Source organism: Loxodonta africana, chromosome 3 (genome assembly GCF_030014295.1).
Source record: "Loxodonta africana isolate mLoxAfr1 chromosome 3, mLoxAfr1.hap2, whole genome shotgun sequence".
Lineage (NCBI taxonomy): Eukaryota > Metazoa > Chordata > Mammalia > Proboscidea > Elephantidae > Loxodonta > Loxodonta africana.
Genome location: NC_087344.1, coordinates 195,146,339 through 195,174,232, shown reverse-complemented (window position 1 = coordinate 195,174,232; position 27,894 = coordinate 195,146,339). Strand labels below are relative to the sequence as shown.

General features: G+C 50.3%; 1 protein-coding gene across 2 annotated transcripts; it reads right to left on the bottom strand.

Annotated features, from left to right (window-relative positions):
• Nucleotides 1-47: 47 nt before the first annotated feature.
• On the bottom strand, nt 48-27,731 carry ATP1A2 (ATPase Na+/K+ transporting subunit alpha 2). Of its 2 annotated transcripts, XM_064282799.1 has the most exons (23): nt 27,469-27,731; nt 22,352-22,456; nt 22,103-22,162; nt 20,197-20,400; nt 19,558-19,671; nt 19,173-19,307; nt 18,117-18,227; nt 16,184-16,495; nt 14,988-15,186; nt 14,426-14,535; nt 14,129-14,263; nt 13,208-13,397; nt 12,896-13,071; nt 9,320-9,456; nt 8,656-8,806; nt 8,317-8,485; nt 7,706-7,860; nt 7,344-7,467; nt 7,015-7,160; nt 6,684-6,814; nt 3,522-3,623; nt 3,274-3,365; nt 48-2,254 (listed from the first exon to the last, which is right to left on the bottom strand). In XM_064282799.1, the coding sequence occupies exons 1-23, from the start codon at nt 27,478-27,480 to the stop codon at nt 2,226-2,228; spliced, it is 3,099 nt and encodes a 1,032-aa protein (XP_064138869.1). In that variant the 5' UTR covers nt 27,481-27,731; the 3' UTR covers nt 48-2,225. The 2 variants fall into 2 exon arrangements, with proteins under 2 accessions (XP_064138869.1, XP_003415228.2); XM_003415180.4 differs by lacking the exons at nt 48-2,254; nt 3,274-3,365; nt 3,522-3,623 and having other exon boundaries at nt 6,669-6,814; nt 16,184-16,452; nt 18,110-18,227.
• Between the last annotated feature and the right edge of the window lie 163 nt (nt 27,732-27,894).

Here is a 27,894-nt window from a genome sequence, read left to right as displayed (position 1 = left end):
CACACCACGATTGGGGAGGGAGGCAAGGATGAATTACAGAAGTCTGAATTATGGGAAGGATTTCTTTTTTCATAAAGAAATGTAACTTTATTATTTTCAAGTACATATGTAGTGCCTCAAACTAATGTCTTACAAAAGGTCACCAAGTAAAAGTCCTGTAGATGCTTCTTTACCAAATACATAAAGATCAATGATAATTAGCTCATGCATTTTCTACTTGTAAATGGGTATTCCTAAAGTGCTTGAAAAGCATTTCTTTTAGGTAGACTATATATGCCACCGCTAGCAATATGGTTTATGCTCTTAATTTACTGAACAAATGCCATTTTTATTGATTGTGCAAAGAAAGATAAACTTTGTCCAGTTAATAACCTCAAATTAATCAGGTCCAAATTAGTATGGTCTCCCATTAAGATTTCCAAACCCAAGGCAATGACCCACTTATTTCAAGGTACTTCTGATAAAGTAAAATTCCAGTGCAATGAAATAACAGCTCTTATGGGGCTATCTATGGGCCTGACCTTGTGTTTGTCTTTTGTCCTTCCTTCCTTTCTGCCTTAGGTCGTCCATTTTCCTTAGGTCTCTCTCTCACTTGCTTGGCCCATCTCTGGGACTCTCTCTACAGGACATTTTCAGTGTCTTCTAAGCCAGGCCTAGAGAATGGGCACAACTGTGTGTAAAGCAAAAGCATTAGCTGGAGAGGGGCAAGTAAGGAAAAGTATCTCCCCTTTTCAGGGAAACTGGGCACAGTGATCATCAGAGTGAAGGGCATTAGCTTGGGAGAAACAGCCCTGCCATCTGAGAGGTCAAGGGCAAGTCTCCTAACAATGTTTTCCCTCTTGTTGCCCAAAGATTCTCACCACATTTATGATTTAGGCTGATTCTGCATGTCCCTAGAATGCCGGAAGATTCCCTAAGGTTTTCCACCCCAATTCTGGCCAATAGCTAGGGAACTCCTTTTCCAGGGCTGGTTTGGCAGTGCCTGGGAAGGATGTAGGTTCATAAGGATGGGCACGAAGGGGAAGAGTCTGGAAGGTGCTGATAATGAACTGGCAGCTATCCCTTTTGGAAAAACACGTCACTTCAAGGACTTAGCATTCTAAAGGGGGGATGGGTGGTGATACCAAGCACATGTGATTGAGACAGCAGGAGCTTCTGTGACATCGGCCTTGTAGACCAAGCAAACCGCTAACCAAGGGCAACAAGGGTGTGGAATCTCAGTGAAGGTCCCCAGGTTGCCTTCTGGCCCTGCCTCTGCTCCTACTCTGCTAGATTGAATTTGGTCTGCTGGCAGAGTATGCTAAAAGGGCAGGACACGGAGCTGGAGTCCACAGTGTCTACCTGGAGGCTCAGGATATGTCAGATGTCTTGTCATTGGCGCGATCTCTCTCCTCTTCTGTCTCTCTTCCTTCATTGTTTCCCTCCTTCAGCTGTGCCCTGACCTCCCACGTGGCTACCCAGCTCTCCTTTCAAGGTTTCTAACTAGCCTTGACTGGGAGACACACCCTGGCCTATCCAAGGAGCTTCCCTTTCCAGCCTCAGGCATTCACCAGGAGGAACTCTTTGTGATTTCAAGGTCTGAGGGGGAAGCAACGAAGGCAACCGGGTTGAACAGAAAGAGAATGAGGGGTGGAAGTGGGAAGTGGAGTGTGGCTGGAGAGATAAAGGGACATTTAGTGATCCGAGAGGGTTTCCCTTCTCCTGGTGGCACAGTGGTTAAGAGCCCAGCTGCTAACCAAAAGGTCAGCAGTTCAAATCCACCAGCCACTCCTTGGAAACCCTGTGGGGCAGTTCTACTCTGTCCTATAACGTTGATATGAGTTGGATCTATGGCAATGGGTTTGGTTTTTTGGTTGGGGTTTAGACAGGTCTCTGCCTTTGGATACCAATCTGTTCTAGTAGGAGGTAGGGGTAAAGGGATAGGGAATGGGAAGGGCTGAAGTCGCCCTCAATTCCACGATGTAGTGGGGTGGGTGGGACAGGATCTAGGGAGGGATCCTAACATGTAGGGTCTGATCTGGTTGTTCACAATTAGGTCAATTGGGCAATCACCCCAAATTTATTTACCTGCTCCCCCCAACTTAGCCTGCTGGGTTCCCTCATTCTCTCTCCCTGAATCTTCCCCATAAATACTGTTCAGTTTTTTCCATTCCTCTTCATCACCATCCCTACAACACCTCCAGGGCACCCCATCTTTCCTGTGCCTGGTTCTTCTTTCAAGGGCCTCAGTAGTATGTCTCCTTCTCCACCCAGCCTGTTGGAAAGATCGGGGGTGGGGGGTTGCAGCATGAGCTTAAAAGGAGGCAAGAGATAAAGGTCCTAGTGGTAGTGGGGGCCAGGTGGAATAAGAAGCCTTGTGAAGGGGGCTGAGGGAAGTAGCTTTAGGAAGGCGAAAAGGGAGGAAGAACAAGATCCAGGGGGCTGGGGCCGTAGAGCAAAGGAAAGAAGGGCAGGCCTGCATTTAGGGGAGATCTTGTATTTAGCACAGTGGAAGGTGGGCATAGAGTAGGTCAAGGGGCAAAAATGTCAATACCACAGTGGCTATTCAGGTAACATGTCTAAAGGGGCAGCTGCTGGTCTACTTCTGTCCATTGTTGCTGTGCAGAAATGTGGACATGAGGCTGACGGCTTTTCTGATTTTTCAAAAGTAGTCAGAAATTAAAATTTTATGTGATAGCTCCCAAGCTTTAGGTGCTGGGCCAATTGATGACTCCCCCCAACCCCAAAATATCGTGCAGGTCAAACAAATAATATCCATGGGTTGTATTTGGTTTCTAGGCCATCTATTTTCAACCTCTGGTGAGTGATTAAAAAAAAAAAGAAAGAAAAAAGCTTAAAAAAAAAAAAAACTCATTGGTTGATGACTGGTAACCAGGAGGCTTGGGTTCTGGTCCTAGTTCTGCTACTCGCTTGTTTTATGGCCCTGTGCAAAGAACTTTACCCCTGAGTCTTCTTTATCTGCAGATGTGGGGGTTGGACTAGATGGCCTCAAAAGGCCCTTCTAACTGATGTTCTGTGATTCCAACGTGGAAGGTGGAGGGCCTTGGAGGTCCACTGTGAGCTGGGGGGTTTGGAGTCCGAGAGGAAGAGGACAGGACGGACAGGCTCAAAGACTCAGGGTCCTTAAGACCTGGGAGCCCAGGATCTTAGAGCAACAAGGAACAGGAGCCGGGATCGTAGTGGGAGTTGTGTTTGGGTTTGGAGCTCTGGAGGGGGTAGCTAGCAGAGGTGGTTGAACTTTGCTGGGGTTGGGGTGGGAGCCGAGGTGCTTACCACCAGGATATCGCCGTAAGATGAGCTTCCGGACCTCGTCATAGAGGAAGATGAGGAGACTGTAAGGGAAGGCACAGAACCACCAAGTGACCCTGAAAGAAACAGGGAAGGAAGAGTGTCATCAGAGGTTGGCATGGTGGCACATAGAGTAGGATCCAAACGAATAGACCAGATCTTGGATCCTACAAAGGGGCTCACATTCTCTTTGCTTATGCCACTTGCTCGGGCCCCTTTCTAGAGAGACTCACTTGAGCGGGTACATGCGGAGGGCTACACCCATGCCTGGGCAGTAAGACAGAAAAGCAGCCAGCGCTGTCTCCTCCAGGAGCCCAAATACCAGAATCTTGTTCCTGGAAAGACAAAGGAAGGAAGGAGTAGCATTTAAGGGAGCTTTTTTTTTGGGTGGTGCAAACAGTTAAGTACTTCCGGTCCACCCAGGGGCACTTCGGGAGAAAGGCCTGATGATCTACTTCTGAAAAACCAGCCACTGAAAACCCTATGGAGCACAGTTCTACTCTGACACGCATGGGATCGCCATGAGTCAGAATTGACTTGATGGCCTCTGGTTTTAGCATTTGAGGTGGCTGAGAAGGGAGTGATCCAGGGAGATCCCTGGTGGTCAAAGGGAAAGACAGAAGAAAAGTCAGGGAAGGGCTATCAACGACATCTTCCTGTGTCCTCTTCAAATGTCCTCTTCCCACGCGTATGCAACCTAAGACATATTTTCTTTTTCTGTTTACCAATTTAACCCCCCAATTGTTGTCTATAGCGCATGTATGCGTTCATTAAATAAACGTTTCTTATGTGTTGAGTGATGTGCACTGTGCTCGAGATTCTCCTGTCTGGGGACACAGGGCCTGTCCTCGTGCAGTTTATAATCTTGCTATTGCTCCAGGCACGTGGTCTGTGAAAGTGTCATCTAACAAGATGCATGAAAGCGCCTTCAGTGCAGGGCCCATGTCTGTTTTCTACTTTTTCAGTGTCTCCTATAGCCACCGTAGCTGTTCGTTGTATGTATTCAATAAAGAGGAGCGCACAGGGGAAGCTCCCTGCATAATAACGCTGAATATATGAATTGGAACTCTGGGTGGTGCAAACCGCTAAGCACTCCACTACCAGCTGAAAGATTGGTGGTTGAACCCACCCAGAGGTGCCTTGGAAGACAGGCCTGGCAATCTGCTTCCAAAAGGTCAAAGCCTCAAAAACCCTATGGAGCGCAGTTCTCTCCACATCTGGGGTCGCCATGAGTTAGAATCAAATCGACAGCAACTAAGAGCAAGAACGTATCAGAATTGAAAAGCAGGATAGAATATGGTTATGAGGGCAATTTCTGGAGTCAGGTGGGGCCTTGCTAGCTTTTGGTTTTAAGCGATGTATCTTAACCTTTCTGAGCCTCACATTCCTTCTCTGTAATTATATGGGCTGCAGGGATAATTACAGGAGATACAATGTGGAAAGCACTTGACCATGGGAAGTGCTAGTCCCATTACTGCTTGACCTTTTGTCTTTGTATGTACTATATCTCTTTATGACTTAAGTCAGCTGTTTCCAAACTTTTCACTCACTAAGGACCCCTGTTATTTTACTTCTATAAAGGCCACATTTTAAAATAAGCAATGAATATATCTCCCCATTTAAAGTTAATTAGAAACAGACATGCTTCCAAACAGAATTGCGGATTAGCGACCAATCGTCATACTTCATGATACCTTTTCATTTGCCTAGGAACTGTGACATTTTAGTAAGCCTTGGAGCCTTCTCATAGGTAAAGGCTTCATTTCCATACAACTTTTTGAAATGATGGAAATAGCACCTGTAAGACCCTGAAGGGGTGACCTCAGGTACTCCGAGGTGGCCTCTGGCCAGGTGACATGTTGATATTTGTGCTCCTTCTCTGTACCCAGGCTGACTTCCATTCTGTTTCTTTTCATTTGTATCTCAGATGGCTGGATTTAGTCAATTTGGTATGTTCCCAGCTTCCTGTGTGCCTCATGCGGCGTATAGTAAGCCCCAGACCCCAGACCTGGACCCAATTTCTTTGGACTCTCTGCTCTTTACATGCTTCTCACTGCATTTTCCCCATTTGTGTTTTTAGCTTTCTGGAACCTTCTTCATGTTAATTTTCTTTATTCTAACAGATTGTTTCCTCTACCCAGAATCTTAAATGCTATTAACTTCACCAGGGTTTTGGCATCTTTTTCTTCCTTGCCTGACTAAGAAATTGTGACAAAATTCACTTGGGAGTTTTGGTTTACAGAAGAAGAAAGTAAACAGGAATGATACCCTCAGCACTTAATCCCCCTTCCTGCTACAGGCATGAAGTAGGTACCCAGCACCTGACAGGAGTCAGGCTCTGTGACAGATGAGCCACCAAGACTCTGAGCTTTGTAGACAGGCCTTTACAACTGGGTGAACTTAGGCATGTCATTTAGCCTTTTGGGTCCTCTTATCCATTAAGTGAAAATAATACCTACGTCATAGAGCTACTGCAAGTTTAAACAATGTAAAACACTTAGTGCAATGCCCGGCACATAGTAACCTGACCCTGAGCAGTTCACAGCTCCCCAGACAGATATCCACACCACCACAGGGCAAATGCTGTGTGCTAAAGCTGTGCTGGGTATACGGGAGCACAGGAGACCTCGGATTTAGGGCTGGGCAATGGGTAGGGGTGGGTGGCACTAGAATAAGAGATGGGGATAGGAAGGAAGGAAGAAAAAAGGTATGGAGAGAAGATGAAAAGGAAGGAAGGTGGAAGGGACCATTACAGAGAACACTTTAGGAGCAAAATTGAAACATCGGAACCAGTCACACACTCCTTCCTCTTCTCTAGTCCATTTCAAACTCAGCTACGGTTATGTTGTTGTTGTTTGTTAGCCGCTGTTGTGTCGGCCGCCAGCTCATGGTGATACCATGCACAACAGAACGAAACATTACCTCCTTCTGCACCATCCCCATGATCGGTTGCAAATCAGACCACTGTGACCCATAGGATTTTCACTGGCTAATTTTCAGAAGTAGACCGCCTTTCTTCCTAGTCCACCTTAGTCTGGAAGCTCCACTGAAACCTTTTAACATCACAGCAACAGGCAATTCGCCATTGACAGATAGGTGGTGGCTGTGCATAAGCTGCATCGGCCGGGAATCGAACCAGATCTCCTGTATGGGAGGCAAGAATTCTGCCGCTGAACCACCAATACTTTGCCCCCCGCACACATGCATATAGATGGATATACAGCTGGGTGATTAAAATCTGACGCCCTTCCCTCCCCGATGCCCCGTGCAGGCAGATCCGGGCCCACAGGTTGAGGTGACCCAGGGTTGAAAGCCTAGGCTGTACGGATTAGTGAGTGTACCCAGAGCACCCTCTGCCTGGGTGGATGGGTGTCCAGTGGGGCTGGAGCGCTCACTTCATGCCCTGCTGGAAGACTGAGTTGCGGCGGGTCTTGCAGATGATGAGGTCAGCCCACTGTACGACCACGATGCTGGCAAAGAAGGCCGTGTGGCACGTGAACTCCACCACCTTCCGCTGCTCATAGGTCTGGGGATAGGACAGGCAGAGAAAAGGTGAAAGTGTCAGAGGAAAGGGCAGGAGCATAGTGGGACATGTCTTAAGGGCAGTTGTTTAAACCCTGGGCACTAATTCCACCCATAGCACCCAGTCCATTTGGCCCCTTCTGCCAGGCGCTCAGCACCCTCCACCCCATACATGTGTACCTGCATGCACACGGCCCCACTCACCCACTCCTGTCCATAGCTGTCCTCCAGGTCATTCCTGGACCGGTCATCCCAGTCTAGGCGGATTCCCAGCAGCCGTGATGGTAGGAAACCGTTCTCGGCCAGGATCACAAAGTAGGTGAAGAAGCCACCCAGGGCCTGGATCATTCCTGTGGGTAGTGGGCAATAGGCAGGGCCTGGGTCAGAGAAGGAAGCAGGATGGGCCAGAGATGGAACTCCCTAACCGCTGGGGAGCTGGCCCCATGCTGGAATTTTGCTTGGGGATCATCCCTCTGAAGGCTGGGAAAAGGGCCCTCTTGGGGCTTGGCCCCAAACCCAGGGCCCAGCCGCACCAATCTGTCCATAGGCCATGCTGATGAGCCTCTCGTTCACCAGTTTGTCTGTCTGGGGGTTTCTGGGTTGCCGCTTCATGATGTCACTCTCGGCTGCCTCATAGGCCAAGGAGATGGCGGGGACCTGGGTGGAGACGGGATGGAAAGGGGAGGGGGGACATTTGAAGGGATGTGAGAGGTGACAAGAGGAGAGGCGGAGAAACACAACTCATTCAGGCCTTGTGCTTGGCTTCTGTTTAACCAGAACAGGAGCCCACTGAGCCTGCTCAGCCGCCCTGGTGTGGGGCCTCCTTCCATCTGCTGCCCGTGCCCAGCCATCCAAGAGGCTGCCCTGAAGTCCCTACCCCAGCCCGTGCCCTCACCATGTCTGTGCCTAGGTCAATGCAGAGGATGGTCACGGTGCCCAGAGGGAGGGGGATGTTGACAATGATGAACATCAGGAAGGGGGTGATCTCAGGAATGTTGCTGGTCAGGGTGTAGGCAATGGATTTCTTCAGGTTGTCAAAGATCAGGCGGCCTGTGGGGAGGTTCTGAGGGCATCAGGGCGATTAGAGGGGCCTTTCCCCACCCCAGCCCCTGGAGCGTGGCTGCCCATCTTCCTAAGAGAGGAAGATTTTGTGTTTGAGGGAAGCTAAAGTAGGCTGTGGAGTCCCTGGGTGGTGCAAACAGTTAAGGCACTTGATTGCTAACCAAAAAGTTGGAGGTTCAAGTCCATCTAGAGGCACCTCAGAAGACAGGCTTGTCAATCTACTTTAGAAAAATCAGTCATTGAAAACCCTATGGAGTGCAGTTCTACTCTGACTCCCACGGTGTCACCACAAGTTGGAATCAACTTGACGGCAGCTGTCTTTTTTAAAGTAGGCTGTGGATGCCTGTACTCCTTGCCTCTTTAATTGGGGTAGAAGGCAAGGGAAGCAGTTGTATTGGGCTTCAGACATCCTGGATGCCATCCCAGCCCTTGTAGCCTCCTCACCCTCCTCCACGCCTGTGACAATGGAGGCAAAGTTGTCGTCCAGCAGGATCATGTCGGCCGCCTGCTTAGAGACATCAGAGCCAGAGATGCCCATGGCAATGCCAATGTCAGCCTTCTTCAGCGCAGGGGAATCATTCACTCCATCACCCGTCACTGCCACGATGGCACCCTGAAGATAAAATACAGCCAGAGCTTGAGGATAAAGCCCTTGCACCTGCTCTGCCCCATGCTCCAGCCTCTTGCCCCATGCTCATTCCTTGCCTGGCCTCTGCCTCTCAGGTCCCTGCCCTCCACTCTGGTCTTTGGTGGCCCACCCCTGCCGGCCACTGCCCTGCTCACCTGCCTCTGACATCCCTCCACGATGATGAGCTTCTGCTGAGGGGAGGTCCGAGCGAACACAATCTCCGTGTGGTTCTTGAGGATCTCGTCGAGCTGCTCTGCAGTCATGTCCTTCAGGTCAGAGCCGTGCACCACACACGCCTTGGCTTCTCTGGAGGGAAGGGGCAGGCCTGGCTGACTCCCTGGTGCCTGGGCCAGCCCTGCTGCCTCTCCTCACTGCCCCAGCACTTCCGTCTCCCTGCTGAGTCGGGCTCCCTATTGCTTCAATCCTTTCTTTGCCTCCATGCTCAGTGACCTGTTTTTTCTATTTCTCTCTGAGGAAGTGGCACTAATCCTCACCATGTGGCATCATCACAGTCATGAGTACAGTTTTCTAGGCACTGTGCTAGTTGCTTCATGCATACCTGGCTTCTATAGCAACCCTGCAATGTAGATGTTACCCTAATTCTCTAGTTGAAGAAGCAAACAAACAAAATCAGAAGCTCAGGAAGGTAAAGTGATGTCTCCAAGGTTACGTGGCTAACCATTAGCACAGCCTGGAACAAATTCAGGGCTGGGGAACCAGTTGCTGAGGGGTCAGAGATAAGGGTTGTAAAGGTCCCAGAGGTGGTATTCAGAGCAGTCTCTGGGGGAGAAGGGCAGGGAAGTTTGGCAAAGGCCTCACCTGGGGTTGACTTGAGTCACAGGAATGTTGAGCCGGGCTGCAATGTCTTCCACAGTCTCGTTGCCCTCGGATATAATGCCCACGCCTTTGGCAATGGCCTTGGCTGTGATAGGATGATCCCCAGTCACCATGATCACCTAGCGGGGAAAGAAAAAGACCTAGATGTCTGGGGCTGGTAGATACCAGTCAAAATAGTGGAATTGTGTGTATGTGTATGTGTTTGGGTGTGTGGGTGGAAGAGACAATGACAAGTTGTGTTTAGGGGATCAGAGACAGTTCACTGACATGGAAAACATCCATGACAGAGTAACAAGTTAATGAAGGTGTCCTGGGAGAGAAGCTTGGAGTTTGGAGTTCATGGGATACTAGGCCATCCAAGCGGGAAGGACCCTTAACAACTCCCTCATTTTACAGGTGAAACCAGGGCTCAGGGCGGATATGTGATTTGCTCAAAGTCAGAGGGACCAGAATTTAGGACATGGTTGGTTTCCTTAGCATCCAATATATTTGCTGTGGGTAGTCTCTTAGGACGGAGTAGGGATAAGATGGAGATAGCCCACTGCTGCCTCCCACCCGCCTTGCTCATCTGCCTCTGACATCACTCCAAGATACTGGAAGAAGGTGGTACCTGCCTTAAATATGATAATGTTCATTATTATTGTTGCAGAACTGACAGGGATGGGATGGGGAGGGGAAGGGTGATTGGCAGCCGGGAGACCAGCTAAGAGGCTATTATGAGCACAGGTGATCAGAATAGATTAGCATATATTTGCATGTATGGGTTTGTGGGACAAATCTGACAGATACTGAGAAAGTAGCCCCTTCAGGCCCCACTGCCCTCTCTTCCACCCCCACCACTCTACTGGAACTGCGCCCCAAAGGCTACATGGGCCTCCCCAAAAAGCTTCTTTGCAGTCCTTATCCTGCTTGACTCCTCCAAGGCATTTGACATTGTTGACCACCGCTTCTTGAAACTCTACCCTCCCTTGGCTTACATGGGCTTTTGTATTCTTTGTTTTCCACCCCCTGTCTTCATGGTCTTTCCCAACCTTCTCGAAGGGTGGCTGCTTAATACAGTGGAAAAAGCACTGGCTTTGGAGTCGGCCCTAAGTCTAAACACTGACCTACCGCTTCCCAGACATAGGACCTTAGACAAGTCAATTTGCTCTGGGTCTCAGCTCAGTGGAGAAGACGATTCCTACTTTCCACGTTGTCGTGAAGATTAAATGGCACTAGGTGGACGCTCAGTAACTATTAGCTGTATCCTACCACCTTCTCCCTTCCTCCACTGGTTTCTCTTTCTCTACTTGCCCCCAAACATTGGTGCGGCCTAGGGTTTCATTCTCCTCTCTTCTCTTGCCCTGTATTCTCTTCCAGGTAAATGTAGTAAAATACAGTAAATCTTTAATTTGCTCCCATGTGCTAATGAGACTCAACTTCCCAGCCTGACTCTCTCTCTGTCTCTTGAACTCTCAACCATAATACAACTTTTCCTGGAATATCTTCCCCAGGGTGCCTTATAGATGCTTCAAACTTAGGGTCAACTTTGGACTCACCATCTCCCTTCTCACCATGCCACCAAGCCTCCTCCTCTACTCCCTACCTTAGATACTACCCTCTCTATTCACTCTGCCACTTGGTCTCCTAACTCTTCCTCACCTCCCAATCCAGTTTGGTCACCAAGTTCTCAAAACATTTCTCAAATGTAACTAGTTCTCTCTATTTCCTTTGTTGCTGCCCTAGTTCAGGCCATTCCATGCTTGAACTATAGCAATGGCCTCTTTACCTATCTCCCTGACATTAGGTCTTCCCCAAATCTAGTCCCACCTCCATGCAGGTATCCTCCTAAAAACTAGACTTGCCTTGGGACACCTGTGGTGCTCTGTGTACTATAGAATTAAGCCAATTTGGCATTAAATCAAAGTCCTTCCAAGTGGCCCTGACTCAACATTCCAGTCTCAATCCCCAGGGCTCCTCTGCCACCTCTCCCCCGCCAACACACATAAGCGCCTGTACAGTCCACCCGTGCCAGGGTACACGCTGTTCTCTCATCTTGACATGCCTTCCTCTCCCTCACCGCCTTACACAATATTCTCCAACCTTCAAATTGGAGATCAAATATCATGCCCTCTGTAAAACACCGTCTAGTTCTCTGGGGCAGAATTAACTGCTGTCTGCTCTGAGCTCCCACAGAGGTGCTTTGCCCATGCCTCTGTGATCGTTCCAATCACAGCGAGAGGCAGCCTGATGGAGCAGAAAGGGCATGGGGCTTTCCAGTCAAGCTGATGAGGTTTCATATTCCCAATGCACCTCTTACTGGCAGTTTTATTTTGGGAAAGTTACCTACTCACTCCGAGTCTCATGTTGTTTTACATCAGAGACGGAGTGGTTACAGGGTTCAGAAGCCTCATAACCATACATACAAACACCAAGTCCTCTGGTGTGATGGTTAAGAGACAGCAGACCACCTTGGTTCAAATCTTGGCTCTACCACTTATTGTGTGACTTTGGGCATGTTATTTCGTGCCTCGATTTCCCTCTCTGTAAAAAAGAGAAATACTAGTACTTCTGTCGTAGGATTGGTGTGAAGATTAAATGAGATTATATAGGTTTGATGCTTGGAATAGCACATGACTCATATAAAAGCTCAAAAACATTAGCTGTTTTTATTGTTATAGTGCTCAATGGCTGTAGCTATTATGATTGTACTGTGATTAATTGTAAAGACATCTACTTTCTCTGAGAGGCCATGAGCTCTGGAGGCCAGGAGCTGTGTCTTACTCACCTCTCGTTCTCCAATCCCTAGTACTGTACCTGGCCTTCAGTAGACAGGCTGAGTTGAAATGATTCGGTAATAGGTGAGATGTTGAAAACAGAAGAGCAAGTGACGGCACCAGAATTGGCGACCCGTACAGGTTAAGGGGGAGGGTGAAGAGCAATATCTTGGAAATAGGAAAGTAAACTTCATGGTGGAGGAAATTTTTGCTTGTTTGTTTGTTTGTTGAGCTCCAGCACCTTGATCAGTGCCTGGCACACAGTTGGTAAACAATAAATATTTGCTGAATGAAGAATGAACATAGTGCAGAAGAGGAAGCGGTCAGTGAGAGGCAATCCTGCCCAGGAGAACTCTGGAGAGGTCTGCTTGAGTGGGATGAGGACTGAAGCCAGTCTACTGGGCTGTGGGGAGACTCAGCAGATCAGAGCCTACTAATCCCATCCCGAATAGCTAGAGAGAGTGAGCAACAGTTGGGAAGCACAAAGACGTTCGCGTCCCTAAGATAGGCATGCCAGATTGTACTTGAAATCTGAATGGAAGGGCTCATATGCAGATGGACAATTAGCTGTGCCAGGGAGGGAGAGGATGGGCATGGAAACTGGTCACTCTGAGCGCAAGGGATGAGGGTGGGAGCACCAAGGCAGGAGTTCACTTTTCCTTGCAGATAGACAGCTTCTTGTCTCAGTCAGTGGGAAGGAGGCCACCAGTGGCCTGGGTCTCCTCAGGGCAGCTGCCTCTGTAGTCCATTGGCCTTTGGCGTGAGGGAGGGGAGGATAGAGGGGAGAGAATAAGGCCCATACCTTGATGCCTGCGCTCCGGCATTTGCCCACAGCATCCGGCACTGCAGCCCGGGGAGGGTCAATCATAGACATGAGCCCCACAAAGCAGAGCTTCTCCGTGGGAAAGTTCAGCTCATCTGTGTCGAATTTGAAGCCCCGAGGAAACTTTCCAGATGGCAGATTCAGGTGACAGAACCCTGGCAGGAGGCAGAGGGGAGGGGTAAGAGCAGAGAGGTGGCTGCCCGGATGCCCTCAGAGTCCCTCACCACGGGGATGCTGCTGAGGCATGGGAATTCCCCCCTCAGCCCCTATCCCCTGTTTCTGGCCCCTCACCCAGGACACGCTCCCCCAATCCTCCCAGCTCCATGTAGGCATTTTGGAAGGCGTCTTGCATTTCCTTGTCCAGTGGGATCTCCTTGCCCTGCACCAGGATAGTGGAGCACCGGTCCAGGATGCGCTCTGGGGCCCCCTTCATCACGAGCACATGGCTCTGGGGGCTGTCTTCTCTTTCATGGATGGACAGCTGGAGAGAGGACAGGTTGTTACAGAGGGGCCATACTCGTCTTGGTAGCCCCAATGTCCAGCACAGGGTCTGGTACAGAGCAGAGGCTGCTGGTTAGAAAGCCTCCCTTAATAATGTAATCCCCAACCCATCAAAAATGTCAACACAGGGAGAATCTCCGTGTGTGAAGGGATGTCTGAATCTTATAGTCCCAACTCGTGTAACTTGAAAGTCACCTTCCCCTAGGATCTTCATTCATTCAACAAATATTTACTAAGATCAGTTAAGAAATAAGCACTGGGCTAGGGGCTGGAAGGCTCTCTCATAGGCATCCCCCGCACCATGCAATAGTTGCACTGATCTCCTGTTACCTTTCTGGATTATCCAGAATATGGCTAAGACCACATTCTTAGCATTTCATAAATGCCTAAAGGCTGAAGGAGGAGACCACAAGGAAATTACAGAGGTATGGTTCAGTTGAAGGGGATGGGAGGGTTGGGTGATGAAGTCAGGGAGCTATGGGAAGAAGAGCTGAGAGGGTGACAGGTTTTAGTAAGGAATGAAGGTTGGTTTAGGAGTTAGGGGATATGAGTCAACCAGACATGTATTCAGTTTGCCCTAGGGTATGAGGCAGGAGTGAGGGGACATGATCCTCTGATGCCCCACTCCTCCTACTGGTGATTCCTCCTTGGTTTGCTCATATACCCATTTTTGTCCCTCCCTCTTCTCCTGTCGTGGCACCCCATCCAGACCTGGTATTTGTTGGTGGAGTTGAAAGGAATCTCTGCCACCTTGGGGTTCCTCTCCCTCATCTTCTTCACTGAGCCACAGGACAGCTCAATGCACTTGAGCAGAGCTGACTCAGAGGCATCACCAGCTGTGTCCCGCTGCCAAAAGAGAATCCAGTGTCACAGTAGGGCAAGGGGAGAGGGAGGGTCAGGTCAGGAGGGTCCTAAAGCCCCCAAAGCAGCCACAGGGTACAACTGGGAAAGCTGGATAGGCTTTGAATACAACCTAGAGCCACAGCTGTTCTGTGTTCTGGCCCCTACCTTAGATACAGAGATGTTCTCCTGTCCGGCCTTGAAGACAGCACGGTTGCAAAGACCGGCAATCCGAGACAGAGCTGTCCATGTGGGGGATCGTTTGTCAAAAGTGGCCCCTGTGAGGAAGTGAGGAAGAACTGGAAATTGGCTCCTCTTCAGAGCCTTTATTTCACCTCCACCCACCCTGCCATCACAATGCCCTTACCCCTTATGCTCAGCTCTACACTGGTCCTCTCTAGAGTTCTAGTAAAATATCCTCAACTCTCTACTGGACATTTTCACCTTACTACATATCCACGGGAGCCCTGGTGGCACAGTGGCTAAGTGCTCGGCTGTGAACCCACCAGCTTCTCCATGGGAGAAAAATGTGGCAGTCTGCTACCATAAAGATTTACAGCCTTGGAAACCCTGTGGGGTGGTTCTATTTTGTCCTATAGGGTCACTATGAGTTGGAACTGACTCAGTGCCAATGAGTTTGGGTTTGGGACATACCCATGATCTCAATTCAACATGTCTAAAATTGAATACTCTCTAACCCCCTGTACTCCCTTCTGGAGCACCCAATCACCAGACTGGTCTTCTGTGGTGTCAGCCTCATGGATCTGGTTATCAAACCACATGTGGGCGACAGTCATACGATTCTGGGTAAGGGTGCCTGTCTTGTCAGAGCAGATGGTGGAGGTGGAGCCCAGCGTCTCCACCGCCTCAAGGTTCTTCACCAGGCAGTTCTTTCGCGCCATGCGCTTGGCTGTCAGGGTCAGACACACCTGGTAGAGAGAGGAGAATAAGAAAGGATTAAACCTGGAGCTAAGTTGCCCATGACCTTATCTCGACCCTGGGATCTATCTCTCTTCCCTCGGTCCTACTCGGTAAACATTAGTGGGCGGGACCTAGGTGTAAATAGTAAATGTGTTCAATCTCAGATGTGTTGAATTGAGTTCATGGGTATATAGTAAGGTGGAAATTTCTAGTAGAGAGTTTAAGATATTTGACTGGCGCTCTAGAGAGGACCAGGGTAGAGCTGGGCATAGGGGTCTGGGAGGCCTCCACACAGCAGCGGCACTGGGGGCTGTGGGAGGAGCTGGGCTCACTCCAGGGAGTGTAAAGAGAAGCACAGAGAGCTGAGGTGTGAGCCTCAGTGTGCAGGAGAAAGAGGAGACCCTACATGGGACAGAGGAGAGGAGAACCAGAATAGGGGCATGTCACAGATACTGACAAAGAAGAGAATTCCAGGAGAGTGGACAACAGCATTGATTTCCACAGCAGAGTTAAGCATGGAAGCTGAGAAAATGTCACTGGATTTGTTAATTAGTCATTGGTGACCTTTGAGAGAGGCTCTATGGGAGAGTTAGCCAGGATGAATATCCTACTGCAGAGAGATGAGTATGTGGGTGGTAAAAAAAAGGGCCAGCATGAAGCCACTTGGGAGAAAGATGTGGCAGCCTGCTTCCATAGAGATTTACAGCCTTGGAAACCCTATGGGGTTGCTATGAGTCAGGATCAACTCAACAGCCGTGAGTTTGGGCTATGAAGATCACAGGCTCCAGGAGAGAAAATGAGTCCAAAGTATAGCCCAAACTGAGATATGTCAGACAAAAAGTCTGAGCCACATATGAAATAATCTGCGTACAGCATCTTATATATGAATTTAGGGCGTAGAAGAAAACAACTTGCTGAGAAACAAGAAGCAACTGTGCCTCAATTGCTTTTGAGGACAGGGTAGCCAGACCCTCCCCTGTAGGCACCTGAGCCTGTCCCACTCACAGTGACAGTGGCCAGCAGCCCTTCAGGCACATTGGCCACAATGATGCCGATAAGGAAGATGACTGCTTCCAGCCAACTGTAGCCCAGGATGAGGGAGAGTACGAAGAAGGAGACTCCCAGGAACACGGCCACCCCTGTGATCAGCTGGATGAAGTGTTCGATCTCCATAGCTATAGGCGTCCGCCCAACCTCTAGGCCTGAGGCCAGAGTGGCTATGCGACCCATCACTGTCCGGTCACCTGTGGCAATCACGATGCCCCTGGCAGTGCCTGTAACACAGGAGGGGACACCAGGTTGAGTACCCTGCGGCTTCTGGGAGCTGAGGTCCCATCCTACTTCCCAAGCAAGGAAAACCATTGCAGAATAAACGAGTCAAGGACTCAGATCCCGGAGGTCACTTTCAGTATATTGTGCCTCACTTGGGCTTACCCTCCCTGCATAGATTGCCAATCCCGGTTTCAATAATACTTGGGCTTGGGGAGGAGCCTTGCAGATAATCTTAGAGTTCAAACCGAGGAGATTCAATAAGACAAGTAAAAATATTGCCTGTGCCACTTCAGTGTCATCAAGCTCATGCTCGCTATGACCTAAAAGTATATTATGAACACAAAATACAGCACTCATTATGGATTTTCTACATAGTGCTAAGATTTTCTTTCTCAACATTAGGCATAAATCTAAAGAAGCTAAGCAATTACTGATACGTAAGTGACATTACAGGGATCTTTGGGGAGGATAGTGTGATACAGGAGAAAGAGCATGGACATTGAAGTCAGCCAAACTTGGGTTTGAATCCTTGTTTGAATAATCGTTAAATAAGATAGCGCTATAATACACACAGACCAGTGCCTGGCACATGGTAGGCACTCAACAAAGGTTAGTTCCATTCACTGCCTTTCATCTTTCAAAGGCAATTTCAGAATAAGCAATGGGGATATTTTACCAAGCAGTTGTATGAAATGTAGGGTCAATTTCAGAATCTCAGTACATTAAAAATTTAGGAAGTTTGGTGTGTGGTGATTTTCCAACTTGCTGAAGGAGGAAAAAAGCTCAGAGAAGCACAATATACAGAAGACAACTGAGTAAAGGGAAGGGAATGGTGTGCAGTTGGGGAAATAAGCCTCCTTCGTCTCATGATCCAGTGAGACCTCTTGCTCCTACCACCTGTGACCCCCTATTACTTCTCAGATCCCACCCTGACTTAGCTCACTGGATGACCACATGGGTCACGGGGTTCAGCTGGTTGCTTGGACCCTGATCATAAGTGATGGCAGCTCCAGGCGCTCTCTTCAGCCTTCGTTCATCTCTAGAACCCAGGACAAGGCCGGGGCAAACTGGGCAGCCTGTACATGGGGAACAATTTCCTCTGGTGCAACACAAGATGAGATGCAGTCTGAAGGAGGGCCGAAGTGTTCACCTGGACTGAAAGGCCTCCTGACCCTCCCCCAGCCCTGGGCTCTGGTCAAAGCAAGGGTCAGAGAAGGAAGCAACCTGTCCCAGAACCATGAAAAATGGAAGGCATCAGTCAAACTCAGAGATTCCTGGGAGTCAGGGCTGGCTTAGGACATCTTGGGGGGTGGGGGAAAGGAGGGGAGTTGGCCCAAAATCTGAAATCTTCAGAATCTACTCAGTCATGGGATGGACAAAAGTGGGGATCTTCCTGTGGGAAGATAACTTTTTCACAGAGTCGTTCTGCCCCTAGCCAGTGGTGGCACCATTTCTGTTGGGGGGAGGAGGGGAGTGGCGGTGGGGGGAAGTTTCTGTGATACTCAGGGGTCCTTGATCCATCAATTCCTTCATCTATAGCAGAGATGCTGTCAAATAAGTATTACTTCAGCCCCCACCCTTGACTGTAGATTTAGGACCCAGACTCTCCCCTTAGTTGGTGCCAGGATGGGGTGCTCCACTAGCAGGCTAGCTTCTCACCTTCAACACAGTTAGTAGAGAAGAAACAGATATTGCGGGTCTCCAGAGGGTTCTCATGCGTGAACTCCGGGGAGCGGGTCTGGGGCTCTGACTCGCCTGTGAGGGATGAGTTATCCACCTGAAGGGCAAGGGGATGTGTCGTCATCAGACTGGCAGACACACTCGTGCACACACAGCTGTCTCCTGACTCCCATCGCACTTTCAATCTCCAGGACACGAGGGACAAAATTACACTTGCCCTCATCACATATTTATAGCATTACTCAGATATTTCCCCTGCCCTGGTTTGAAATACTGGCTCTTACTGACTTATTATGTGACCTTGTGCTAGTTGCTTAAGCAACAGAGCCTCCATTCACTCACCTGTAAAATGAGGGATGGATTAAGAAGCACTGCAATGCACAACTACAGGGGGCACCACTAATACTGTATTCTATGAAAATGGCGCCTCCTGGGGTTGTCCAGAGCACAAGCTAAGCGGCCACATGCAACAGCCCTGCATGAGTATGCCATTCTTGCAGAGTTAGATTAGATAGCACACGTACATATATATAACCCATCTGACACATAATGGGTACTCAACATATGATTGCTATAAAGTAGATGTGAAAACCCTGGTGGCGTAGTGGTTAAGCACTATGGCTGCTAACCAAGAGGTCGGCAGTTCAAATCCACCAGGTGCTCCTTGGAAACTCTATGGAGCAGTTCTACCCTGTCCTATAGGGTTGCTATGAGTCGGAATCGACTCAACGGCAATAGGTTTGGTTTTTTATGAAGTGGATATCAAAGAAATGTCCCAGGCACAGAGCGTTCATAACATGTAGGTACAAGGAGACAATACACAAGCACTATATACTGAGGGACTCATGATGAGTTGGAATCGACTCAACGGCACTAGGTTTCTGGGTTTTATATACTGAGGGAAGGCTCAGCTGGTGGATAAGGGAGGGGTGTTTACATTTGGACCTGGGCCTCCCAATCTTTAAGCCTCTAACAGGGCCCGTCTCAGCTCTATACAACCAGCTTCTTAGACCAAACCAGTAGATCCACATGGCCTCCTCACCTTACATCCGTGAGAAGAGATGATACGGAGGTCAGCAGGGACGCGGTCTCCACCCTTCACTTCTACCAGGTCTCCCACCACTACCTCCTCTGCATTGATCTGTATCTTCTCTCCCTCCCGCACCACGAGGGCTTGCTGTGGGGAGGCCACGGAGATCTCATCAAGTGCTCCTCTCCACCCCTGCCTTCCTCTCCTGCTGTTCTCCCACCTCACCTCCAACCTCAGCCAAGGGAGAGGAGAAACGCCACCCACTTAGCAACAAAACTAGGTCCTGGCGTGGACAGCAGATTTTTTTCGGCTTCAGGCCTCTACCTCGGAGCACAAGACTTGAGAGGGCGTGAGCTGCACTCTCCCAGAAACTGCATGCCCCAGCCCTCTCATCTACCTGAGGCACCATGTTCTTGAAGGAATCCATGATCTTGGAGCTCTTGGCCTCCTGGTAGTAGGAGAAGCAGCCGGTGACGATGACCACAGCTGCCAGCACTACACCCAGATAGAGCTGATGGGGAGAAAGAGTTTGAGGGGTCTGCCCTTCTCCCAACTCAGAGGGGCAATTGCAATTCGGAACGAACGTTCATTGTCATCTTGGTTGAGAGCCCAGACCATTGTGTGTGACTGTGGATGAGAATGGTAGAGCAAGGTCTTTCCCTCCAATCTCCCCTCAATCTTCCAGCCCTCGGCTTCCTAAGATAGGAAGGGGAGAGCGAAGTCTTATAGGGAGTTCCCAGGAGTAGGACTTCTCCAAGGAATGCAGACTCAAGGATGCAGATAAGCCCACTTAAGTGGGAGGGGAGCAGGGAGGGGCCATTTCACTCATTAATGATTGTGTGTGTGTGTGTGTGTGTGAGCACTTTATAAAGATGTTTAGAGCCTCTCTCTTTTCAGCCTTAAGTGTAGGGGCTGTGGGGCTGTGACAAGGAGGCTTTGCCCCCTGCCTCCTTATGCCCCCCACATACACTGTGTTGGGGATTGAGGGCTGGAGGGCAGGGTGGTGGGCTGGTCCAGCGTCAGGTGTGGGGCTCACATTGTCATTGGATGGCTCATCCTCCATGGCAGCCTGGATGCCGAAGGCCAGGAAGCAGAGGATGGCCCCGATCCACAGCAGGATGGAGAAGCCCCCAAAAAGCTGGCGACAGAACTTGACCCACTCGGGGGTGGTAGGGGGTGGAGTGAGGGCATTGGGTCCATCTCGAGCCAGGATGTCCTGGGCCCGCTGGTTGGTGAGGCCCTGTGGGAGGCAAGGAGAGTTGTGGGAGTGCATCCCTAGAATCCACCCAGCCCTCCCCACTGCCCATAAGCTCCTTAGTGGGAGAAGAATGTCCAGGGGGAAACTAAAGATGCCGCTTGTTTAGAAGGAGTAGGAGACCTTCAAGAGAGGCCACACAGAGAAGGTGACATTCGTGATGGATCTTGGGGGCCTTGAAGACTGAGGAGAATATAGACTGTGGCTCCACCTCTGATTATTGCTGGATTGAGACACATTTTGGCTAGGGCCACAACATTCCCCCTCAAGAGAGCCTGGATAAAGCCTCCTAGAAAGACCTCAATTGGTTCCTCCCTCATCTCCCTTCCTTCATATTCCCCCTCTCATCAAGGATTCAGGAGGGTCCTACATTATTGATCATCAGTGTCACATGGTTTTGACAATTACCTGTCACTTCCTACAGAAAGCCTCCCAGCCCTGGTCCCCCAGCCCCAGGCTGGTTCAGCTGTTCTTCTCTGCAGCCCCATCGTAGCCCATGTATGGTTCCGGAGCTGCCCTCACCACATTCCATTGGAATTCTGTTTACATGTCTTTTAACTACTGGCCTCTGAGCTCCTTGAAGGCAGGGACCACTTCTTATTCAACTTTACATCTGTTCATTCATTTATTTAACAAACCTGTATTGAGCACCTACCACCTGCCAGGCCCTGGTGTCAGCTCTGGGGGTCCAGAGATGGCTAAGACCAACAAAGTCCCTGCCCCTGTGATCTTATGTTCTAGTGAGGTGACACACCATCAACAAATGTACAAATATATTTTAATGCCAGATAATGAAGTGTTATTAAGGGAATAAAGTAATTTAAAGGGTTGGAGGCATGGAATTCTAGAAAGTGCAGTCAGGGAAGGCCAATAGTAAGAGGTTAAAAAGTAACCCATCCAGTTGCTGTTGAGTCAGCTCCAACTCGTGGCGACCCCATGTGTGTCAGAGCAGAACTGTGCTCCAAAGGGCTTTCGACGGCTGGTTTTCCAGAAGTAGGTCATCAGGCCTTTCTTCTGAGGCACCTCTGGGTGGACTTGAACTTCCAAACTTTCAATTAGCAGCCGAGTGCATTAACCGTTCGCACCACCCAGGGACTCCGGGAGGAAGTTAGCACTCACTCAATATTTGATGAATGATTTTACCCCTCAGGCGGGTGGACTTTGGAATCTGATTCTGTCGCTTACTATTTATGAGACCTTGGGAAGTTGCTCTTCCTCCGAGTCTTCTTGCTTTAAGAAATAGGTCTAAAATACCTATCTCACAGGTGGTTGTAAGGATTAGAGAAATGTTTTTATGTGATGTGTTCATCACCGTGTGCCAGGTACGTAGCTGGGGCCCAGTAAATCACCGTAATAATGGTGATGGACTATCTGACCGTTTCACGTATGTTAGTCCTGTGAGAGGTTGTGTGTCACTATCCTGAGGGTCTTTGGGGCCTAGGCTCTAAGGAGTCCTGGGCTCCAGGTGCAAGGGAGAGAGTTATGGACTAGAAAGCAGGGGATCTGCCACCAACAGGCCGTACAACCTTGGGCAAGTCACTTGTCTCTGGGCCTCAGTGTTCTCATCTGTAAAGGGGGTTGATTACAATTTGAAGGCTCCTTCCACCCTGACACTGCGTGGCTCTCTTGCCTCTTTGGCACCCTATGGCTAGACAGCCTCTCCCTCCCCCGAAGCCCCTCAGCTTACCTTGGACAGGTCCACTTGGTACTTGCGGCCCAGCTCATCCAGGGACAGCTTATGGTCATCCTGGGGGCAGGAGGTAGAGTTACTTTGGGGAAAGAGGCTGGGTGTGTGTGTCTAGAATACATGGAAAGGCAGTGAGGGACAAGTAGGAAGGTGAGGAGTGTGGAGGGTGGGCACAGAGCTTTTCAGTCTGGGTGGACTGCTAGCGGCTCTTCCGCCATGGGGCCCCTCCTGGGCAACTCTGCGCCTCACCATGGCCACCTCCTTCTTCAGCTCATCCAGCTCCTTCTCTTTCTGCTTCTTCTTGCCGCCCCCATTCTCTGCGGTGGTGGCAGCAGGTGAGTACTCACGGCCGGCCTATGGGAGAAAGAGGAGCCCAGAGTCAGGGAGGACCAAAGCAGTGTGTCTGAAGCCACTATTCCCACCAGACAGCCAGGGAGCCCAGGCATCTGGAGTGAGGTCAGTGGATTCAAAGGCAGTGAGGGTCCCAGGCTCTCAGTTTGCAAACTATTTGCAGAACCATGGGCTCCACATTTGAACTTCAGAGCTCCCTGCAGAGGGGCAGGTAAGGCTGAGGGGGTCAGGACTTAGGAGTGAGACTCTTAGCTGTTTAGCATTTGGGCTTCTGCTTAGATCTGGTGTGTTGAAAGGGCCCTGCTGCTAAACACAGAACGAAATACATGAAAGCTTTGGAAATCACCATGCTAGGCGATGTAGGAGATTTCAGGAAGGGAGTAGAAACATTGTGTAGGAATGTCTGCCCCAACCTCATGGCTACTTTCCTTAGAGAGGAATGGAGACAGGAGTTTGGGGAGTAAGAGTCTTGGGGGAGCCAGAGGGTTAGAGCAGGGAAGTGTCTGGAGGAGAGTGGGCAGTGGTAGGGCCCGGTAGTGGAGTGGCAGAAATGGACTGAGCAGGGCCGATGGCCTGTGAGAAGTCCGTAGTTGGAGGGGAAGAGTGTGTCCTAGAGATATGAACCCAATCCTGCTGGGCAGGCCTGCTGCTGTGGGGCAAGAGGCAAGTCACAGAACTCATGGTCCCAAAGCACAATTGCGTAAGCAGTGAACTGGGCCTCATTTGTCAAAATACTGTAAGAAACTGGCTCTGAGAATGAATCTAGAACTAAAGCCTGGGTCCAGGCTTTCTCGGGTCTTCTGGCAAGATCAGATTGGGGGAGAAACAGATAGGACTAGCAGATGGCTTCCTGCCTCTCACGACTCATAACGACCATATAGGACAGAGTAGAATTGCCCCAAAGGGTTTCCAAGGAGGGACTGGTGGGTTTGAACTGCCAATCTTTTGGTTAGCAGCTGAGCTCTTAAGCACTGTGCCATCAGGTCTCCCTTACTACAGCAGGGGTGGCATTTCCGAGAGTCTTCCCCACTTCCAGCATTGTATGGAGGCTGACGGGCCACAGGCTTCCCTTAAGTTGGTTTAAATGCCTTGCTCCTCTTTCCTGTGTGGTTATGCTTGGAAGCTCTCTCATTTTTGTCTTTCACAGTTTCTAGGTCTTCTCTTGAGGAATATTTTAACCGTAGCCTCATGACCTGTTGCCGTCGTGTCAACTTTGACTCATGGCAATCCCATGTGTTACAGAATAGAACTGCTCCATAGGGTTTTCTTGGCTGTAATATTCATAAGAGCAGGTTTCCAGGCCTTTCTTGTGCAGTACCATTGAGTAGGCTGGAATTGGCAACCTTTCTGTTAGTAATTGAGCCTAACTGTTTGTACCACCCAGGGACCTTTGTAGGCTCATGGACCTCCATTTTCCCCTTCTTTTCCAGGATCTGTGGTCCTATCAGCACTGGAATGTCTGAGGGTGAGGGTGGGGGATTTTTCCTTTCAACAGGAGGTGTCTTGGGGTGATAGGATAGGAGGGGCCCTGGGAATGCCTGGAATGGCCATGACAGGTGTCCCAGAAAGACAACTTTTCAGTCCTGCTTCCTCCCCGCTTCCCCCCCGGACATAGTGTCCTTGTCACAGAGGGCCTACTCAGTGTCTGCCCACTGCCTCCCTTCATTGGACCCTAAGAACGGTGCTAGGCTTTCAGGAATAAACTTCCCATACTATGGTGTACTTTTTTTTTTCCCCGTAAATAGTGATACCTGGGTAGGGTCTACGGCTGAAGTATTTTGCCCTTTGGGGCAGAATAATGCATTTTTTACCCATCAAAGGATCAGGGAAGTCCCAGGAGTGTGGCAGCTGCCCTGACAAGAGATCACAAATCAAACGCCATGAGAGGTAGAAGAAGTCTGGCCAGTGAAATCAGGAAAAAGGGCAAGGAGCATGGTGAGAGGCAGACACTATTGTCCCCAAATATACTAATGACCTCAAACAATGTGAGCTTTTGGAGGGAGGCAGTGCTGCTCAGAAGGGCTCTTCTCAGCAAAGGTGGGCAGTAAACCTTGCATTTGTTCCCCTCGGAAACACTATGAATCAAGGATATTCTTGGCCTCCAAAAGACTAGTGGTCATCTTTGAAGCACCCCAAGAGGAAAAGTGGGGAAGGGCTTGTGAATAGTTCCAGGTGACTGAAGAAGGTCCATTTCATTGAATGGGTTGAAATGCGTTGGATTCACGAACTCTCTTCTTAGTGGTACAGGGCTGAGAAAAGGATGAAAAGCAAGGAAAGGGCCAGAGGCAGGAGATGAGGCTGAACAAGCTTCATCTGGCCCTTGAGGAGCTTCAGGGAAAAAGGAGCAGGGCTGGGGCCCATGCATAGAGGGTGGGGGCTGTGACTAGGGGCAAGGGAGAAGAGCCCAGGGGAGTTTCTGTACATTCAGACGTCGAAATAATGTTCCTGAAAATTAGAATCAAATGCATGCGCTTTAAGAACTTGCTGGCATGTGCACATTTGGCATGCTGGACTGTGGCTGAGTTAAGCATCTCACTACAGCTCCCCCTTTCCTGAGCCCCCACCCTGTTCTCCAGCAGCCTCCGAGCTTGGCTCATACTGCCCCTGCCCCCTCCTCCTGTCCTGGCAAGGAACGCAGGCTCTGCAGCCAGGAGCCTGCAGAGATTTGGGGCCAGTGGCTGCCCAGGCAGGGAAGAAAGAGAGGAAGCAAGGGCACCCCCTTTCCCTCTGCTCCTCCCCATCTGACCCACCAGCCCCCCTGTCCGGGCCTTGAATGCTGGAGGAAAACAGAGAGTTCTTTTTGAGAAAGCCAGAGGCTGAGACAGAGTGGGGGCAGTTGGAAAGCTGACAGCCTTCCCCCCACCTCAGGCTCTCTGTGGCAGCTGGAAAGGCTGGGTTCCCTCCCACCAGAGTGGCCCCTTCCCCCAACTCCCACACTGCCTTTCACTGCCACAGAGTGATGGGGAGACAGGCCTTGCTGTGGGGTGAAGCTGCAGGGAAGAATGGATAGGAGGTGAAATGAACACTACAGTGGGGACTTGGGTATGGGTTGCTTTTCCTCCTCAGGGACCTCCTGGCAAGTTGGACTCCAAGCTCCAGGCCCTAAGTACCCCCACTTCACCGAACCTCTCAACTCAGGAGAACCAGATCTTCCCCCCGCCTCACTAATAGCTACTGGAGTGGGGTAAAAAAATTCCACAGATGCTAGGGTATGAAAGAAAACCCTGGTGGTGTAGTAGTTAAGAGCTACAGCTGCTAATCAAAAGGTCAGCAGTCTGAATCGACCAGGTGCTCCTTGGAAACTCTATGGGGGCATCTCTATTCTGTTCTATAGGGTTGCTATGAGTTGGAATCGACTTGATGGGAATGGGTTTGCTTGTTTGTTTGTTTGTTTTTAGGGTGTAAAAAGACAGATCCTAGGCAGTCAGGGTCCCCTGGTCAAGGTCAAATTGCTTCCCAAGCAGGACCTCCTGAGCTGAGTTCACCTTGTCCTAAGTTGGAGGCAGTAGAGGGCTACCTCCCTTGCTTCTTACTCTAGTTGAGGTTGGGGAGTGGAGGGCTTCCCTGACCCAGCCAACCCTGGAGCCTCCCTCGGAGATACTGCCGCTCTGCTGAGGATTCCTTTTCCCTGGGGTATCAAGGTGCAGCTGAAAAGCCCAAGACAGCCTATTTTCCCACGGCTGTGACCTCTTCCTCCTTGACCCCCACATCCAGCTCCTAAGGGCAGCTCGCAGACCCTCCACAACTGCATGTGGGAATGTCCACGTTCGTGGATGCTTGAAGGCTTGGGTAAACCCTTCTTGTACGTTAACAAATTTGCCTGCTGAGATGCAATCACAGGTGCTCACCTATGTCTGTATAAATTCCAGCCTATGGAGAACACACGGGTGGTGGACACACACACACACACACACACACACACATTCTGTTTCTATTTATAGCTCCTACCCAAGCTCAGGAACCCTGGTGTCCCGACTAGAGTTTTCCCAGCTGCTAAACTCTGTGCAATAACATGTCCTTGCCTGAACCCTCCCGGGCCCAGAGACTCCCCCACAACTCCCCACAGGCACCCCCTTTCCTCAGGGCCTCCTATTGCTCTCCATATCCTTTCCCTCCATGCCCTCTCCTGCCAACACCCCACAAAAGGAAAACAGCCAGACCGAGTATACAAAGGGTTTGGGTCACTTTTCTCCATATGGAAATTTAATTTCTACGAATTCTAAGCCCTCTCCCTGTCCCCTTCCCTCCCCCGTCATAGCTGTTAATCTTCCCCTTGGCATACCCAGGGGTGCAGGCTGCCATGGGCAGGGGCGGTTTGGGGCGGGAGACAAGTGGCTCTCACCAGCCGCTGGGAAAGTCCTCAAAGGCCATGGCCCAGAGCCTGAGGACAAGGCCACCCGGGACATCCGGAGGGGCGCTGGGGTGGGGACTGGGGGTACATTCATCTTCCTCCTCTCACCCCTCCCAGCTGTCCCTGGCACTCAGGGCACCTGGAGTTGCTGTCGGGAACTGCTTGGTGACTCCAGGAGTAGGATGCTCAACTGCCTTCCCCCAACCTCAGATTGGACCCCCACCCTGTACAGCCAGGGCTCCCCAAAGAATGGATATTTTTGGGGGGTAGCAAAGGTAGGAGGACTGAGCACCAAGCTTGCCTTCAGCTGGCAGGCGGAGACTGAAGCGAGGAGATGCTGTGATGTGGGTGGTTAGGGGATGGTCTGGGAGGAGCGGGGATGGAGACGCAGGGATGGGGTACAGCGAGAGATGGATGGGATTTGTGTAGTGTCTGTGGGCTGATGTGGGGGGCTGGTGATGAAGAGGAGAGCACTGGGGCATATGAGGACCCTGGGATCTGTGCACACTTGTAGCTTGGAGACTGAACTTCCAGCTTCAAATTCTCTTCTCTCTCCCCTCTCCCCACACCCCAGTCCCACCTCATCCTTTCTTTCCAGCCTATCTTACCTCCTGAGAGCTGTATTCCACCCCACAGAGTGGCCCCTGCTCTTTGGGATACTCACCCCACGGCCCATCTTGGGGCAGAGTGGTTGAGGGGACCAAGGCTGGAGAAGTCACCAGGAGGCTTCCAAGCCCACACTGGCCGGCTGGCAGACAGACAGAGACAGACGAAGCAACAGGGTAGCTTTAAATAGGTCCCTCTCCCTCTTTCCCCCCGCCTTTCCCTCCTCGGGAAAGAAACGTTTGTTGAAACAAGATCCCTGAGGACTCCTCCCTCCCACCCCTTTAGCAACTGGCCAGAAGACAGTCCTGTTTGTCCTGTGGTATGCCCCCGGTATGCCCCCTCCTTGGCTTCTTGAAACCTCTCCCTGGCTAGTGGCAGCCACACAGAGGAAGCTAGGGGGAGGGGGCAGGAGAGAGGGGGAACGTACCCTTTGGAAGATGCGGAGAGGAACACTGTCAGCTCAGAGTCCCAAGATGAGAGAGGC

Coding starts and splice junctions, on each gene's coding strand:
- ATP1A2 (XM_064282799.1), bottom strand. Junction 8,486..8,655: donor TGGAGGGATGTCAGAGGCAG/GTGAGCAGGGCA, acceptor TTTTATCTTCAG/GGTGCCATCGTGGCAGTGAC. Junction 7,468..7,705: donor TTGACCTAGGCACAGACATG/GTGAGGGCACGG, acceptor GTCTCCACCCAG/GTCCCCGCCATCTCCTTGGC.